Source organism: Hyperolius riggenbachi, chromosome 4 (assembly GCF_040937935.1).
Source record: "Hyperolius riggenbachi isolate aHypRig1 chromosome 4, aHypRig1.pri, whole genome shotgun sequence".
NCBI classification, from domain to species: Eukaryota; Metazoa; Chordata; class Amphibia; order Anura; family Hyperoliidae; genus Hyperolius; species Hyperolius riggenbachi.
Window position 1 is genome coordinate 338,114,720 of NC_090649.1, and position 19,591 is coordinate 338,134,310.

General features: G+C 50.2%; 2 protein-coding genes across 2 annotated transcripts in view; one reads left to right on the forward strand and one right to left on the reverse strand.

Annotated features, from left to right (window-relative positions):
- NOX3 (NADPH oxidase 3) overlaps positions 1–14,887 on the reverse strand; it is a 182,063-nt gene extending 167,176 nt beyond the window's left edge. The window contains exon 1 of the mRNA XM_068233394.1: positions 14,752–14,887. Coding sequence (XP_068089495.1) covers positions 14,752–14,887 — 136 coding nt within the window. The remainder of the gene's footprint in view (positions 1–14,751) is intronic.
- A 1,355-nt stretch (positions 14,888–16,242) lies between these two features.
- LOC137504804 (octapeptide-repeat protein T2-like) lies at positions 16,243–16,638 on the forward strand. Its single transcript, XM_068233395.1, has one exon. The coding sequence runs from the start codon at positions 16,243–16,245 to the stop codon at positions 16,636–16,638; it is 396 nt and encodes a 131-aa protein (XP_068089496.1).
- The last annotated feature ends 2,953 nt before the right edge of the window (positions 16,639–19,591 follow it).

The window sequence follows — 19,591 nt, forward strand, 5'->3', positions numbered from 1 at the left end:
CTGTGCTGTGAACCCACCACTGCATACCTGTGCTGTGAACCCACCACTGCATACCTGTGCTGTGAACCCACCACTGCATACCTGTTCAGTGAACCCACCACTGCATACCTGTGCTGTGAACCCACCACTGCATACCTGTTCAGTGAACCTGCCACTGCATACCTGTTCTGTTCAGTGGACCCGCCACTGTATACCTGTTCATTGAACCCACCACTGCATACCTGTGCTGTGAACCCACCACTGCATACCTGTGCTGTGAACCCACCACTGCATACCTGTTCTGTGAACCCACCACTGCATACCTGTTCAGTGAACCCGCCACTGCATACCTGTTCTGTTCAGTGGACCCACCACTGTATACCTGTTCAGTGAACCCGCCACTGCATACCTGTTCTGTTCAGTGGACCCGCCACTGTATACCTGTTCTGTGAACCCGCCACTGTATACCTGTTCTGTTTAGTGAACCCGCCACTGTATACCTGTTCTGTTTAGTGAACCCGCCACTGCATACCTGTTCTGTTCAGTGGACCCGCCACTGTATACCTGTTCAGTGAACCCGCCACTGCATACCTGTTGTGTTCAGTGAACCTGCCACTGCATACCTGTTCTGTGAACCCGCCACTGTATACCTGTTCTGTGTAGTGAACCCGCCACTGTATACCTGTTCTGTTTAGTGAACCCGCCACTGCATACCTGTTCTGTTCAGTGGACCCGCCACTGTATACCTGTTCAGTGAACCCGCCACTGCATACCTGTTGTGTTCAGTGAACCTGCCACTGCATACCTGTTCTGTGAACCCGCCACTGTATACCTGTTCTGTTTAGTGAACCCGCCACTGTATACCTGTTCTGTTTAGTGAACCCGCCACTGTATACCTGTTCTGTTTAGTGAACCCGCCACTGCATACCTGATCTGTTCAGTGGACCCGCCACTGTATACCTATTCAGTGAACCCGCCACTGCATACCTGTTGTGTTCAGTGAACCTGCCACTGCATACCTGTTCTGTGAACCCGCCACTGTATACCTGTTCTGTTTAGTGAACCCGCCACTGTATACCTGTTCTGTTCAGTGAACCCGCCACTGCATACCTGTTCTGTTCAGTGGACCCGCCACTGTATACCTGTTCAGTGAACCCGCCACTGCATACCTGTTGTGTTCAGTGAACCTGCCACTGCATACCTGTTCTGTGAACCCGCCACTGTATACCTGTTCTGTGTAGTGAACCCGCCACTGTATACCTGTTCTGTTTAGTGAACCCGCCACTGCATACCTGTTCTGTTCAGTGGACCCGCCACTGTATACCTGTTCAGTGAACCCGCCACTGCATACCTGTTGTGTTCAGTGAACCTGCCACTGCATACCTGTTCTGTTCAGTGGACCCGCCACTGTATACCTGTTCAGTGAACCCGCCACTGCATACCTGTTCTGTTCAGTGGACCCGCCACTGTATACCTGTTCAGTGAACCCGCCACTGCATACCTGTTGTGTTCAGTGAACCTGCCACTGCATACCTGTTCTGTGAACCCGCCACTGTATACCTGTTCTGTGTAGTGAACCCGCCACTGTATACCTGTTCTGTTTAGTGAACCCGCCACTGCATACCTGTTCTGTTCAGTGGACCCGCCACTGTATACCTGTTCAGTGAACCCGCCACTGCATACCTGTTGTGTTCAGTGAACCTGCCACTGCATACCTGTTCTGTGAACCCGCCACTGTATACCTGTTCTGTGTAGTGAACCCGCCACTGTATACCTGTTCTGTTTAGTGAACCCGCCACTGCATACCTGTTCTGTTCAGTGGACCCGCCACTGTATACCTGTTCAGTGAACCCGCCACTGCATACCTGTTGTGTTCAGTGAACCTGCCACTGCATACCTGTTCTGTTCAGTGGACCCGCCACTGTATACCTGTTCAGTGAACCCGCCACTGCATACCTGTTGTGTTCAGTGAACCTGCCACTGCATACCTGTTCTGTGAACCCGCCACTGTATACCTATTCTGTGTAGTGAACCCGCCACTGTATACCTGTTCTGTTTAGTGAACCCGCCACTGCATACCTGTTCTGTTCAGTGGACCCGCCACTGTATACCTGTTCAGTGAACCCGCCACTGCATACCTGTTGTGTTCAGTGAACCTGCCACTGCATACCTGTTCTGTTCAGTGGACCCGCCACTGTATACCTGTTCAGTGAACACGCCACTGTATACCTGTTGTTTTCAGTGAACCTGCCACTGCATACCTGTTCTGTGAACCCGCCACTGTATACCTGTTCTGTTCAGTGAACCCACCGCATCAGTGCGCATACCTGTGCAGTTAAGTGAACCCACCTACCTACGTGAGTGTAGAGGTGGGCGAACAGTTTGGCTGTGTTAGCCGAACTGTTCGGGCTGCCCAATCTGTCATTTATCTATGCCTCTTACTACTTCCGGGTCGCAATGACCCGGAGTAGTACGTCTGCGCTGCCCGGCGGAGCGCGTCCTAGCGACGCGCTCCCGTTGCCGGGCACTTTCTGCGCATGTGCGTGACGTCATGAGTGACGTCACGCATATGCGCAGAAAGTGCCCGGCAACGGGAGCGCGTCGCTAGGACGCGCTCCGCCGGGCAGCGCAGACGTACTACTCCGGGTCATTGCGACCCGGAAGTAGTAAGAGGCATAGATAAATGACAGATTGGGCAGCCCGAACAGTTCGGCTAACACAGCCAAACTGTTCGCCCATCTCTACGTGAGTGCACGCAGTGTGATATACCACTCCGTGCATACCCGATATGGACAAAACAGGTAGAGGAAGAGGTAGTGCCAGAGCCAGAGGAAGGCCACCCGGCAGGTCTGCGCGAGGTCGTGTAAATGTAATTTCGTGTGGACCTGGCCCACAGTACAGTGCTCGGAAGAAGGCACGTCCCATCACCTCCCAAGATTGTCAGGACGTGGTTGAGTATTTAGCGACACAGAACACCTAATCTTGCTCAGCCACCAGCGCTACTACTAGCACCACTTCCGCTGCATTTGACACTTCGCAAGAATTATTTAGGGGTGAAATCACTGATGCACAGCCATTGTTGTTACAGCCAGATTAATTTTCACCAGCTAATATGTCTGAGTTACGCGGCAACACTATGGATGTAACGTGTCAGGAGGATGAAGGACCTACTGATGGTGCAAGTTTGGATTTGTCTGAGGCAAGCGAAGCTGGGCAGGATGACTACGATGACGGTAATAGGGATCCTCTGTATGTTCCCAATAGAGGAGATGAAGAGGGGGACAGTTCAGAGGGGGAGTCAGAGAGTAGTAGGAGGAGAGAAGTTGCTGAAAGAAGCTGGGGCAGCTCTTCGTCAGAAACAGCTGGTGGCAGAGTCCGGCACCATGTATCGCCACCTATGTACAGCCAGCCAACTTGCCCTTCAGCATCAGCTGCTGAGGTCCCCATAGTGCCCACATCCCAGGGTGGCTCAGCGGTGTGGAAATTTTTTAATGTGTGTGCCTCAGATCGGACCAAAGCCATCTGTTCGCTCTGCCAACAAAAATTGAGCCGTGGAAAGGCCAACACTCACGTAGGGACAAGTGCCTTACGAAGGCACCTGGAGAAAAGGCACAAACATGTGGCCACCTGAGCAAAAGCAGCAGCAGCACACAAAAGCAAAGCCACCCTCCTTCTCCTCTTCCTCCTCCATCAGGTGTATTATCTGCTTCTGCCGCTTTCTCCCTTCCACCTTCACAGGCACCCCCCTTCACTCCGCCTCTGCCCTTGAGCGCTTCCTGCTCCTCTGCCCACAGCAGCAGTCAGGTGTCCGTGAAGGAAATGTTTGAGCGGAAGAAGCCAATTTCGGCCAGTCACCCCTTTGCCCGGCGTCTGACAGCTGGCGTGGCGGAACTGTTAGCTCGGCAGCTGTTACCATACCGGCTGGTGAACTCTGAGGCCTTCCGTAAATTTGTGGCCATCGGAACACCGCAGTGGAAGATGCCAGGCCGCACTTATTTTTCGAGAAAGGCCATACCCCAACTGCACCGTGAAGTTGAGAGGCAAGTGGTGTCATCTCTTGCGAAGAGCGTTGGGTCAAGGGTACACCTGACCACGGATGCCTGGTCTGCCAAGCACGGGCAGGGCCGCTACATTACCTACACAGCCCATTGGGTGAACCTGGTGGTGAACGATGGCAAGCAGGGCGCAGCGGACCAAATTGTGACACCTCCACGGCTTGCAGGCAGGCCTCCTGCCACCTCCTCTCCTCCTGCTACATGCTCTTCGCTGTCCTCCTCCTCCTTGGCTGAGTGGCAGTTCTCCTCTCCAGCTACACAGCCCCAGCTCCGCAGGGCCTATGCTGCATGCCAGGTAAGACGGTGTCACGCCATCTTAGACATGTCTTGTCTCAAAGCGGAGAGTCACACTGGAGCAGCTCTCCTGGCTGCTCTTAAGAAACAGGTGGATGAGTGGCTGACCCCGCACCACCTGGAGATAGGCAACGTGGTGTGCGACAACGGCAGCAATCTGCTTGCCGCTTTGCATATGGGGAAGCTGACACACATACCCTGCATGGCACATGTCATGAATCTAGTGGTTCAAAGATTTGTGGCAAAGTACCCTGGCTTAGCGAATGTCCTGAAGCAGGCCAGGAAGTTCTGTGGGCATTTGAGGCGGTCTTACACAGCCATGGCACGCTTTGTGGAAATTCAGCGCAAAAACAACATGCCGGTGAGACGCCTCATTTGCGATAGCCCGACTCGCTGGAACTCGACCCTGCTCATGTTCTCCCGCCTGCTAGAACAGAAGAAAGCCGTGACCCACTACCTCTACAACTACAGTAGAATGAAACAGTCTGGGAAGATGGGGATGTTCTGGCCCGACAACTGGACACTGATGGAAAATGCATGCAGGCTCATGCGGCCGTTTGAGGAGGTGACCAACCTGGTGAGCCGCAGTGAGGGCACCATCAGCGACTTAATTCCCTACGCTTACTTCTTGGAGCGTGCTGTGCGTAGAGTGGTGGATGAAGCTGTGAATGAGCGTGACCACGAACCGTTACGGCAGGAACAGGCATGGGACCAATTTTCATCAGACCCAGCTGTTTCCTCAACACCTGCGGCAGCACAGAGGGGGGAGGAGGAGGAAGAAGAGAAGTCGTGTGCAGAAGACGAGTCAGACTCAGAGGATGATGAGCAAGGTGTTTCTTTGGGGGAGGAGGAGGAGGAGGAGGAGGAGGGGACAGCGGCAGGAGAACAACCTCAGCAGGCATCGCAAGGGGCTTGTGCTGCTCAACCTTCCCGTGGTATTGTTCGCGGCTGGGGGGAGGAGGTTCACTTACCTGACGTCACTGAGGAAGAGCAAGAGGAGATGGAGGGTACTGGATCCGACTTTGTGCAGATGTCGTCTTTTATGCTGTCCTGCCTGTTAAAGGACCCCCGTATAAAAAACCTCAAGGGGAATGAGCTGTACTGGGTGGCCACACTACTAGACCCTCGGTACAGGCACAAAGTGGCGGACCTGTTACCAACTCACCGGAAGGTGGAAAGGATGCAGCACATGCAGAACCAGCTGTCAACTATGCTTTACAATGCCTTTAAGGGTGATGTGACGGCACAACGCCAGCAAGGTACCACTGCCACTAATCCTCCTCCCGTGTCCACGCAGTCAAAGACAGGACGCTCCAGCGATCTCATGGTGATGTCGGACATGCGGACGTTCTTTAGTCCAACGCCTCGCCGTAGCCCTTCCGGATCCACCCTCCACCAACGCCTGGAACGGCAGGTAGCCGACTACCTGGCCTTAAGTGTGGATGTAGACACTGCTGTGAACAGCGATGAGGAACCCTTGAACTACTGGGTGCGCAGGCTTGACCTGTGGCCAGAGCTGTCCCAATTTGCCATCCAACTTCTCTCCTGCCCTGCCGCAAGCGTCCTGTCAGAAAGGACCTTCAGCACAGCTGGAGGCATTGTCACAGAGAAGAGAAGTCGCCTAAGTCACAAAAGTGTTAAGTACCTCACCTTTATCAAAATGAATGAGGCATGGATCCCGGAGGGCTGCTGCCCGCCCCAAGACTAAGTCAGTCCCCGCACACACAGCATCTCTGCCTGCACGCCGTGTGACTGGCTGCCTGGCCTGCCCCAAGAAGACTAAGTCGCTCCCAGTCCCTCCACACAGCATGTCTGCCTGCAGGCCGCTTGACTACCTTCTCCGCCACCACCAACAGGGTCCGGGACTCCAGGCGGATTGCTGAATTTTTTAGGCCGCTGCTAGCAGCGGCCGCTGTAATAATTTTTCTGGTGCGTGTACATGACTGCCTAATTTTTCTGGCTGCACTGCGGGCAGCTGCAACAACAAAAGAAAAGGCATGTACATGCGCCCATTCCCCTTCGTGATCATTACCTTGCCGTGGTGAAGGGGCTTGCGTATCACAATGAAGCAATGACCGGCGCCTAGATGAGTGTCTCGGGGGGCACACCCACGATAATAAGGTCGTTGCCTCATTGTGGTCAGACCAAATTTGATCAGCTGGACAGTCACTGTTCTGTCATTCAGCTACATCAGCCAGGCGACCATATGGGCTGTAAAGCCACCAAAACCTGCACTCTCGCCATGGTGCGCACCAGTCCAGCACGGCCGTCACTACACAAACAGCTGTTTGCGGTGCGTTACACGGTGAGTTTGGTGTGTCAGTGTGAAGCAGTACCTTAATTACACTACCTGATTGATGTATACACATGCAAGATGTTTGAAAGCACTTTAGGCCTGTCATTTAGCATTCAATGTGATTTCTGCCCTTAAAACGCTGCTTTGCGTCAAATCCAGATTTTTCCCCGGGACTTTTGGCATGTATCCCACTCCGCCATGCCCCCCTCCAGGTGTTAGACCCCTTGAAACATCTTTTCCATCACTTTTGTGGCCAGCATAATTATTTTTTTTTTCAAAGTTCGCATCCCCATTGAAGTCTATTGCGGTTCGCGAACTTTAACGCGAACCGAACCTTCCGCGGAAGTTCGCGAACCAGGTTCGCGAACCTAAAATCGGAGGTTCGGCCCAACTCTACATAGAAGTACAACAAGTCTTTTAAGCAGGGAGAACAAATATACTGTATACTGTATGCGCACCTACTCAGGACTTACCAATCAGAATCAAAGTTAACTGGAGCAGATTTATGACAACCTAAAGAAAAAAACAGCACACACATCAAATGTCCCTCCATTTTGCATGCACTTGTGTTGATAAATCTGTCCCATTGTCTTGCATCTGTATGATAATAAAATCCTGTATTTAATTATTCTTGTCATATGCAGCAAACACATACCTGTGTGTGCTAGGTGGCTGTGGATGCAGCTACACTGTGTCTGAAGAGCTTGTCACATGTGGCATGTGCTTATCTGCCTGTCATGTGCTGCTCTGCCTCCTCCCTCCAGCTTTAGAGAACATGCCAGAACATTCTCTAGCTCTTGTCCTTTCAAATATCCCCAGTCACTAACAGACAGAGCTTTCCTATGGCACCTTTTCCTCTTTCACACTGGCATGTTCCCAGTTATATGCACTAGTATGGGGGGAGGGGAGGTGTCAGCTTGAGAGGAGGAAGGAGTCCAAGCCAGCAAGAAAGTATTCTGGTGCAAGCATTCATCACAGATTTTGAGAAGGCAAAAGATACAAAATTATCTTATGCTTGTTTTGACTACCCGCGACCTGACCTGCACCCGCAGAACCGCTACCCGCACCCGACCCGCAACTCGCTACCCGACCCGCACCCGCAGTACCCGCAATTCGTGTACCCGCACCCGACCCGCATTGCGGATAACCCGCGGGTACCCGACCCCCTGCAGGCCTCTACCTGGAGGAGACAGTGACTACAAGACAGCATTTTTTTTTCAAAGAGACCTTATACTTTGTGAGAAAATCGATTTCAAAGGAAAAAAGTATACTTTTAAATGCAGTAAATGACAGTTCTAATGAAAAAAAACTCGCTGAATTTAGAGGTTAATAGCAAAGCCCCCTTACATGGTAGAAACACCAAATTTTCAGTATATGTTAAAAAAAAAAATAGTGGGAAAAAATATTCTTTACCCTATTTTTTAAAATGTTTTACTTTTTTTATGTGCTGAGCGTGGGAAATTAAAAAAAGTGGCGTGGGGTCCCCCCTACCAAGCATATTTAACCCCTTGTCTCCCATGTAGGCTGGGATAGCCAGAATGCGGAGCCCCAGCCGACTGGCGCTTCGCACCCTGAGCTATACCAGCCCAAATGGTCCATGGTATGGGGGGCTCTGGGAGAGAGAGGCAGCCAAGCCTTACCCTTTCCTCCCAAGCCCTTGTTCAATCCATGGACACGGGGCTCTTGCCCACCGCCAGTGCCCCAGGAGGAGGTTGGGGCAATGGATCCCGGGGGTTCATGGTGGCATTTGGGAGTCTCCTTTAAGAAGTGGACCCCAGATGCCGCCCCCCTCTCAGCAGAAATGAATATAGGGGTACAAAGTACCCCTTACCCATTTCCATAAAAGGTTAAATGAAATAAAAACACAACGACGAAAAAAGTCCTTTATTGATCTTAATTAACCAGAAATACTTACCTGTACCTTTAAAAAAATGTCCCGACGCCAATATCCTTGGAAATGATCCCCACACAATATTCTCTCATCTTGCGACCTTGATTAAAGATCTCCGCTGACCCGCGCCACACGCCGCCGGTCCCCACGCAGCTCTACCAGACCAATGAGGAGCCTTGGAAGCAAAATTCAAAGATGCTTTTGGCTCTAGCTATACTAAGTATAGCAGAGCTGCATCGCTTTCTGTGCTCCGCGGCTCCCCTCTAGAGATGGCCCGAACGGTTCGCCGGCAAACGGTTCCTGGCGAACTTCCGTGGTTCGCGATCGCGGCGAACCGGGAACTTTTCTGGAAGTTCGGTTCGCCCCCATAGTGCACCATTAGGGTCAACTGTGACCCTCTACATCACAGTCAGCAGGCACAATGGTAGCCAATCAGGCTACACTCCCTCCTGGAGCCACTCCCCCCCTTATAAAAAGCCACCCACCGCCGGTCATTACACTCACTCGTGTGCCTGCAGTAAATAGAGAAGGGGCAGCTGCTGCAGACAGAGCCGACTGTCATAGGGAAAGATTAGTTAGGCTCTTGTAGGCTTCTTAGCTTGCTCCTTGTTGATTCTTATTGCTAAAATAGCACCCCACAACAGCTCTTTTGATCTTGTTGTTGTGATCTATTTTTTTTTCTCTGTGTGTCCCACTGACACTTGTATTGCATAGGCAGCCTTGATAATTCATACTGTGTGTGTGCCATTGCCAGCCAGGCCCAGCACATTCAGTGACTACCTGTGTGTGTGACAGGCAGCTGCACATTTTAATACCCAGTACTGCATATACCTACCTCTTGTTCACAGTGCACCCACTTACCTACGCGAGTTGCGCGCACGCAGTGTCACTGTGCCTGTCTGCTACCTGTCTGTGTGTGACAGGTGCACATTGTAATACCCAGTACTGCATATACCTACCTATCTGTTGTTCACAGTGCACCCACCCACCTACCTACGTGAGTTGAGCGCACGCAGTGTCACTGTGCCTGTCCGCTACCTGTCTGTGTGTGACAGGTGCAAATTGTAATACCCATCACTGCATACACCTACCTGCTTACCTGTTGTTCACAGTGCACCCACCTACCTACGTGAACGCACGCAGTGTCACTGTGCCTGTCCGCTACCTGTCTGTGTGTGACAGGTGCACATTGTAATACCCAGTACTGCATATACCTACCTACCTGTTGTTCATAGTGCACCCACCCACCTACCTACGTGAGCGCACGCAGTGTCACTGTGCCTGTCTGCTACCTGTCTGTGTGTGACAGGTGCAAATTGTAATAACCATCACTGCATACACCTACCTGCTTACCTACCTACCTGTTGTTCACAGTGCACCCACCCACCTACCTACATGAGCGCACGCAGTGTCACTGTGCCTGTCCGCTACCTGTCTGTGTGTGACAGGTGCACATTGTAATACCCATTACTGCATATACCTACCTGTTGTGTTCAGTGCACCCACCTACCTACGTGAGTGCACGCAGTGTGATATAACACTCCATGCATACCTGTTAACTGCACCTGTGTGACTGCACATTGTATTAGTCAAGTCAGTGCATATCTTTCACTTCATTCCCCCCCTCCAATATGGACAAAACAAAAGGCAGAGGCAGGCCACCTGGCAGGTCTTTTCGAGGTCGCGCTGTCGTGGTGTCGTGCGGCCCTCGACCAAAGTACAGTGTTCAGAAGAAGGCACGTGCCATCAACCCCCAATATTGTCAGGACGTAGTTGACTATTTAACACAGAACACCTCATTTTCCTCAGCTTCCACACGGAAGCGTGACATATCTTCCTCCTCCTTCTCTGATTCTGGCACCCCACTTAACACTCAGTCGGCCGCCACCCCCAAAGTGCCATCACCCCAGGGCTCAGCGGTGTGGAAATTTTTTTGTGTGTCTGCCTCAGATGAGAGCAATGCCATCTGTACTCTCTGCCACCGAAAATTGAGCCGTGGAAAGACCAAGACCTGCGTAGGGACAACTACCTTACGAAGGCACATGATTACAAAGCACAATCTGCAATGGGATGACTACCTGAGGAAAAGCAGCACACAAAAGCAAATCCACACACCGCTGTGGAAGATACCAGGCCGCAATTTTTTCTCAAAAAAGGCGATACCTAAACTGTACCGTGAGGTTGAAAGTGGTGACATCTCTGGCACACAGCGTTAGGTCAAGGGTCCATCTGACCACGGATGCCTGGTCTGCAAAGCACGCTCAGGCCTACCCGAAGACTAAGTCAGTCCCCACACACAGCATCTCTGCCCGCACGCCGTGTGACTGCCTGCCCCAAGACTAAATCGCTCCCCACACAGCATATCTGCCTGCAGGCCACTTGACTGCCTTCTCCGCCACCACCAACAGGGTCCAGGACTCCAGGCGGATTCCTGAATTTTTAAGGCCGCTGCTAGTAGCGGCCGCTATAATAATTTTTCTGGTGCGTGTACATGCCTGGCTAATTTTTCTGGCCGCACTGCGGCTGCAATAACAAAACAAAAGGTATGTACATATGCCCATTCCCCTCCGTGATCATTACTTTGCCGCGGTGAAGGGGCTTGCTTATCACAATGAAGCAATGACCGCCGGCTATATGAGTGTCTCGGGGGTGGCACACCAAAGATAATAAGGTCGTCGTTTCATTGTGGACAGACCAAATTTGATCAGCTAGACAGTCACTATCATTGAGCTACCACAGCCCGGTGACCATATGGGCTTGAAAACCGCCACGACCTGCACTCTCGCCATGGTGCGCACCCGTCACTACACAAACAGCTGTTTGAGGTGCGTTACACAGTGAGTTTGGTGTGTCAGTGTGAAGCGGTACTCTAATTACACTCCCTGATTGATATATACACATGCAAGATGTTTTAAACCACTTTAGGCCTGCAATTTAGCGTTCAATGTGATTTCGGCCCCTAAAACGTTGCTTTGCGTCAAATCCAGATTTTTCCCCGGGACTTCTGGCATCTATTCCACTCATCCATGCAAAAACTCAGATGTTAGACCTCTTGAAACATCTTTTCCATCACTTTTGTGGCCAGCATAAATTTTTCTAGTTTTCAAAGTTCACCTCCCCATTGAAGTCTATTGCGGTTCGTGGAAGTTCGTGCGAATCGAACTTTTGGCGGAAGTTCGCGAACCCGGTTTGCGAACCGAAAATCGGAGGTTCGGGCCATCTCTACTCCCCTCTCCTTCCCGCTCACCGCACCGATAGCGTCCTCCTATGCTGTCACCCTGGAGCACCCATAGGACATCAGGGTGCTATGGGTGCTCCAGGGTGACAGCATAGGTGGGCGCTATATGTGCAGTGGGTGGGTGGGGAGGAGAGTGGAGCCAGGAGCCACGGAGCACAGAGAGCGATGCAGCTCAGCTATACTTAGCATAGCTAGAGCCAAAAGCATCGTTGAATTTTGGCTCCAAGGCTAGAGATGGCCCGAACGGTTGGCATGCAAACGCGAACACTCAAACTTCGTTGGTTTGCGTTCGCGGTGAACCGTGAACTATATTTGAGTTCAACCCGCCCCCTATACTACATCATTAGGGTCAACTTTGACCCTCTACATCACAGTCAGCAGACACAGGGTAGCCAATCAGGCTACACTACCTCCTGGAGCACCCCCCCCTTATAAAAGGCAGGCAGCATCAGCCATTTCACTCACTCATGTGGCTGCAGTAATTAGAGAAGGGAGAGCTTGCTGCAGAGAGACATAGGGAAAGCTTAGTTAGGCTCTTGTTAGGCTTGTTAGCTTGCTCCTTGCTGATACTTATTGCTAAAAAGCACCCGTCAACAGCTCTTTTGAGAGCTAATCTTGTTCTTGGGATCTATTTTTTTGTGTGTGTGTCCCACAGACACTTATACAGCCCTGTCAGTCAGTCACAGCTGGCCCTTGGCCCCTTGGTAATTGCTACTGTGCCACTGCCAGGCCCAGCACATTCAGTGACTACCTGTGTGTGTGACACAGCTGCACATTTGTAATACCAATCACTACATACCTACCTGTTCAGTGCACCTACCTACGTGAGCGCACGCAGTGTTATTTACCAGTCAATGCACCTGTTCACGGTACCTGTGTGGGTGACAGCTGCACATTTGTAATACCAATCACTGCATACCTGTTCAGTACACCTACCTACGTGACCGCAAGCAGTGTTATATTATATACCAGTCCCTGCAACTGTTCACAGTACCTGTGTGTGTGACAGGTATGCAGTGATTAGCATTTGCCCAAATAATTGTACAGTTACCATATGCAGACCATATCAGATGTGTTTTTATAAATGCAGTCAAAGGTACACAAGATTGTGTAACTGTGTATGTCCATATCTTATAGAGATTGTTTTACAGAGTGGTTCAAACACATTGCATTCAGGTTGTTACAGTCCAGATATCAGAGTCTGTTGTGTTTTTATAATGTTTTTTATGTGTTGCAAGTTTACAGAGTCACAGTTGGAGATGATGTACAGAGACAAGGGTGACCCTAGTGATTGGCTTCAGTTTGCAGTACTATTGTACTTAGTGGATAATATAGTTCACGCACATGCTTTTGAAGCTATGAAATCTTAATGAGGTTCCATTGCCTGCCTTTGACTGCTAATCTGTTTGTTTCAGAATCACAGAGTTTGGCCAATTTTCCAGCATCTGTGGTGTGTGAGGTGCCATGTGCCCCACAAACTGAGTGTGAGAGCATCATTCACAAGTCAATCCTGGTTTGGTAAGTGGCATGCTTGAGTTCTGCCAGAGTATGATGTGGTAGTGTCAGTGCGGGCTGAGTAAGATGAGAGGCAGGTGTAACTTGCCATGGATGTCTAAGTTCAAAATCTCAGCAACCACGCAAAAACACTGTGAACCAGTGTGAGCCGGGAGAGGGACTCGGCAGTGGGAGCCACACAGAGCTGGTGAGTGATCAGAGAGCTGAGACTGTGAGCTGGGCAGATAACAGCAGATGTTTGCATTCTAGGCGTGACCTGATCTTGGAGAAGTAGTGGATAGAGCATGTGCTAGTCTCCAAATTGGTACTTTTGGAAAATGTGATGGGTCCCAAGCAGTGACTTGGTATATCATTGTCATTTTCAATCAGAGGTCCTATCAATATGGCCTAAAGTAAATAATGAGGTAGAACTTGTGATTCTGTGAACTGTGTTTTCGTTTTCTGCTATTTTGCTCAAATGTAGGTGTAACCAATAATCAAGTGTACAGAAACCCTGAGCCGTATGTGCTCTTGATAACTTCTGGGACAGTGCAAGACACTGAATGCATCCACACTGGAGCTGTTACGGACTTTTAAATCTGCAACCTCGAAAAACATTTGCAGAAGGAGAACTTTATGGACTGTTTTTTTCTTTGAACTTTTACGTTGATGGACTCTAAATATGGACATTGGATTCCAATTTGATCCCATTCACGGATAGATGGACTGTTACATTTTGGTGAAGGTTCTCTCATAAATTTCGATCACCTTCAAGTGGGGGATTGTAAGAAATGGACTGTGTGTTTCACAGCTTGCTTTTGTTGGACAGGCATTGCACCATTCTTAGAGCACATTTTTCAGACAAAAGCCTTCACTTCCTGTTAACTGACCTTATGCGGAGATAAAGTTTAAATCTGCAGAAAAGCTTTCTTTCAGCCAATTACACTGAGCCTCCTAAAGGGAAGTGATGTATGGTGAGGGGGTGGAGTCAAGGAAGATATAGTCTTTGAGCATGCGGCTTCTACTCTCTGTCTTCTTTGGTCTGCTGCTGGAGCTTCTGGCTATCCTGGCTGGGTAAGATGTAATGGTTGCGGGTAATGTGGGTTGTATTGTAGGAAATATTGGGAAGCTGCATTCACGTTACATATTAATGTATACATTGTGGGTATTGTTTTCTAGGGCTTATGCTTTATACTGTTGAATTGCTCTGTACATCTTGCTTTTTTGTAGCTCATCAATGTCTGTACCTGTATCGCAAATATCACATGCAATATAAACTTTATGAGATGCATTTCCACCAATTTGAGTGTTGTGTGGTTTCTGTACCTCTTAGCTAGACAGAGAATATTCACATCATAGGGGAATTGAATTCACTGGGTTGCAGATCCGGGATCTGCTAAATCATTTCTTAGGAGATTGAGCTAACACAGCTTCTACTTGTTTGCGTGTGGCTTCTGAATTAAAGGAAACATCAGGGCAAAGTAACAAAATGAGCTTTACTTACCTGGGGCTTCCTCCAGCCCCTCGCAGCTGACATGTCCCTTGTTGCCGCTCTGGTGTCCCAGGATCCCCTCCATTGTGAATGCTGACCTCGCCAGGTTGGCATCCACTGCACGCGCAGTAGCGCCATTGTCAATCATGCTCACATGGTCTGGAGCGTTGCTCCAGACAACATGAGCGTGATTGACAGCGGTGCTCGCAAAGGCGCAGTGGATGCCAACCTGGCGAGGTGGGCATGTGAAATGGAGAGGACTCGGTACACCGGTGCTGCGGAGAGGGAAATGTCAGCTGCCAGGCGGTTGGAGGAAGCCCCGGGTAAGTAAAGTTCATTTTGTTACTTTTCCCTAATGTTTCCTTTAACAATTGTTTGTTGCTCAATACAATTAACTTATACCTTCGCTGTCACTGCTTCCGCATGGCCCTTGACTAACTGAATGCTCAATACTAACCTCTGGGACAGTGACTGCATGGATCTGGATGATCTACTAGATAGAGATCTCTGGTGGGAGGATGAACATGCTAACTTAGGCAGTTTCATGGAGTGTTTAGAAGAAATAAAGATACAGTAGGTAGTTTCATTCAGATGTGCTATCCTATTCTATAACTGTAACCTCGCTTCCAGAAATGTAACATGTCTCTGCTGATCAGCAGTGGTAAAGACATTTAACTCTTTTGAAGCCTGTTCCGTACTAACGTGATAGAATGGAAGAATATTTTTCAGATAGTCTCCTATATTTTTCATGTGCCTTCTTAAGTCTTGAAAGTGCATTGTTCAATTGCTCTACATTACTGCCCAGCTCTTCAATAGCAGTTATACAACATAATTGTGTTAGTCCACAATTCTGACAGGCTATGAGACATTTCTTCATGTTCTGCTTCATGCCTCTCTTCCCTTTAGAGAATGATCTAGCAACCTTCTTGGCCTTACAGGTGGCTCAACTTGTTTATTTAAACCATCTTGGCTAGGATTTAAGTTGAACAGTATATAGGAAAAAAGCGGGTTGGCACTATGGTGTAGCAAGTGTGCTTAGGTAGCCTTTTAGGTGCCCCGTCTCCAGGTTTCCAGCTAAGTGTGGTGGAAAGTATATGCAGAGCGGGGCCTCCATCAGAAATGTTGGGGACCCTCACACATAATACGGCCTGCCCCCCCCCCCCCCCAGATTAGGATTAGATCGGCGGAATCCCCTGCAGATTACGTACAGGTGTCCCCAGGTATGAGCTAGCTCGGTACAGGTATATAGGCTAGCTAGGTACAAGAGAGACAAGAGGAAGAGAGAGACCGGAGGTAGAAAGAGTGGAGAGAGAGAAAGAGAAGAGAGAGAAAGGAGGAAGAGTGAGAGGAGAGAGACAAAAGGAGGAGACAGAGGAGAGAGAGAAGCAGGAGGAAGAGTGAGCAGAGAGAGATGGAGAGAAAGAGAAGGGAAAGAGACAGGAGGAAGACAGAGAAGGACAGGAGGAAGAGATAGATGAGAGAGACAGACAGGAGGAAAAGACAATGGAGAGAAAGAGAGAGAAAGAGAAGAGGAAGAGAGCGAGAAAACAAGAGACAGGAGGAAGAGACAGAGGAGAGAGAGAGGCAGGAGGAAGAGTGAGCGGAGAGAAAGAGACAGGAGGAAGAGAGCGGAGAGAGAGAGAGAGGCAGGAGGTAGAGACCAAGGAGAGAGAGGAGGTAAAGATCAAAACAGAGGAGAGTGAGAGGCAGGAGGAAGAGACAGATGAGAGAGAGAGAGAACAAGACAGAGGAGAGAGGCAGGGGGAAGATACAGAGGAGAGAGAGAGGCAGGAGGAAGAGACAGATGAGAGAGATACAGGAGGAAGAGACAGAGAGAACTACACAGAAGAGAGAGAGAAACGGGGGAGAGAGACAAAGAGAGACAGGAGGAAGAACTAGCAGAGAGAGACAGGAGGAAGAATGAGCGGAGAGAGACAGACAAAGAGACAGAAGAGAGAGACAGGACGAAGAACGCATGGAGAGAGACAGACAAAGAGACAGGAGGAAGAAAGCATGGAGAGAGACAGGCAAAAGAGACAGGAGGAAGAGACAGAGGAGAGAGAGCGATGGGAGGAAGAGACAGGAGAAACAGAAATAACGAGACAGAGGAGACAGAGGAGAGAGGGGGAGAGAGGGAGGCAGGAGTAAGAGTGAGCAGAGAGAGATGGAGAGAAAGAGACAGAAGAGAGGCAGGAGGAAAAGACAGAAGAGAGACAAGAGTTAGAGAGAGAGAGTCAGAAGAGAAGAGAGAGAGAGACAGGAGAAAGAAAGACGAGGACGAGACAAAGAATGGAGACAGACACATCCAGCCATGGTGTCTTATGGTGGTGTGCCTGGAGTGGACGGTGGCTCAGCTGGTCGGGTCGGGAAATGAGCAGTGCAGCGGCATCTTGCTCTCGTGGCCACAGCGGTGGAGGAGCTGCAGGGATCTCATTTGTCCTGGCTGTGGAGACAGCGGCCACGTGGTTTATTCCAGTAGCGTCCGGTTCCTGTACAGGGCCGCCAGAAATGGAGCCGAGAGTAGCGGCTGTGGTGAGATCTGGCTCTCTGGCGGTGTTGCAATCCTGGGGGATCAGAAGATCCTGTATGGGTCCACTGTCCACAGATCGGGTTTGGGACCTCAGCCATCCTATGCGGGGGGCAGCTGGCATCACCTGGGCCATCAGCTGGGGCCTCCCACCACGTGACGAGCCGGCGCTCGGCCTTCAGAACGAGCGGTGGGGAGCTAGAGCCCTGCGTGATTTCTGATCCAATGGAGTGGAGATGCTGGAAGGAACTCCTGCTATGATGGATCCGAGTGTAGGAGCCTTGTGACCTTGGCTACACTTTCAGGTGCTATCTTGGTGGAAAACCTGAGCGGCGGAGGTTAATGCCGGAGCATGGGGCGGGCCCCTGGGGGCCCTCACGGCACTCTTAGTTGTCCCCCCCTGATGGCGGCCCTGATGCAGAGTGGCAGAGGAGGTAAGCAAGCAAGGAAAACCGGCACTGCAAAAATGCTGTATTTATTCTTAGCTTCATGTATTAAAAATACATACATGCAAATACAAAGCTGACTTGCACAGTGAGTAGATCAAAATTGAAGTGGGGTACCTGGTGGTGCGGTGGGTGCTGGGTTGTTAAGCCTGACGGCCGTTTCGCGCACGTCTGCGCATCTACGGAGGCTGCAAAGTGGGGAGAGCGGGCTGCCGGTATTTGTAACCCAGTACGCATGGCGGTAGTACGCCGCCCACCCGCTGGAACAACGTTCCAGCTGTCTGTCTAGTTGAGAAGGAAGGTGTAGGGGCGGAGCGGGTGGGCGGCGTACTACCGCCATGCGTACTGGGTTACAAATACCGGCAGCCCGCTCTCCCCACTTTGCAGCCTCCGTAGATGCGCAGATGTGCGTGAAACGGCCGTCAGGCTTATCAACCCAGCACCCATCGCACCACCAGGTACCCCACTTCAATTTTGATCTACTCACTGTGCAAGTCCGCTTTGTATTTGCATGTATGCTCATGCTTTTTAATACATGAAGCTAAGAATAAATACAGCGTTTTTGCAGTGCCGGTTTTCCTTGCTTGCTTACCTCCTCTGCCACTAGGATTTAAAGAGGAACTCCAGTGAACATTTTATTGTTGGCAGGTGATGTAGCTGCTGCATGGTTTTTGGCAGTTAGAAACAGCTGTAAAAAGCTATTTCCCACAAAAGTTCGAACTTTTCTTGTGGGAGTAGTTACTTGTGGGAGGGGTTTCATCAAAATCTCAGTCATACAGCGCCCCCTGATGGTCTGTTTGTGAAAAGGAATAGATTTCTCATGTAAAAGGGGGTATCAGCTAGGGCTGCACAATTTCAGGAAGAAATTGAAATTGCGATTTTTCTCTCAAAAATTGCAATTTCGATTTTTTTCACGATTTTCTTCAAATCAAGCTTTAGCACTAAATTCACATTGCCCCCACTACACTCTGCTAACACCTGATGATCCACCAATACACTACACTATGCTAACTTGAATCTTGATGCCCCACCAATTAAACTCCACTGCACAATGCTAACCTCTGATTCCCATCAATAACACACTAAGCTAACTCCTGATGCCCACCAGCTATGCTACAATGCACTACCTTAACACCTTCTGCCCCCATTCCCAGCTACACTACACTTAACCCCTGCAGCTACAATGACTACTCTGCAACTGCCACTGTTAGGTCTGAAGCACTAGGCAGACAGTGGCTAAGCTGCATGAGCATGTGGGCCTGTGACAAGAGAGCACAGCAGGACCAGGCAGATAGAGCATACACACAGACTCGCTGTATACAGCACAGTCCTGTTAGCCAGTCTAGCTGTCCATTTACACAGACAGCTCTAGCTGTAATCTGATCTTTGCTGTCATTACTGGTGTCACTGCCCATATTGCTATCTGATGGGATGCGAGGCTAAGGATCCTGCCCTTTTGACCTCAAAATGCCAGCAAAGCTCGTTACAGCTAAGAGCTGTCTGTACACAGACAGCTAGAGTGGCTTTAGCAGGACGCTGCGCTGTGTGCTGTATAAAGCCTGCGTGTGGTCTATCTCTCTGCCACTGTTCTCTGGTCCCCGCTGTGCAAGAGAGCCTGGGTGACTGTGCGGTGGATCAGAGAAAACCATGCGTGCTTCACTGCAGCCAAGGCAGCTAAAGGAAGAGAGAGCTGGCCGTGCATTCCTCGATTCAGTGCCTCACTCCTCCTCCTGGCCGGAAGGAGAAAGCGCACCTTAGTAACAAGCTGGAAATGTACGCGTGCTATGCTGGGGACAGCATTAAACGCGGAAAAACGGCCGCAATGAAAAAAAAAAATCACCATTCTGACGATACTGAAATCGTCATGATGCACATCGCG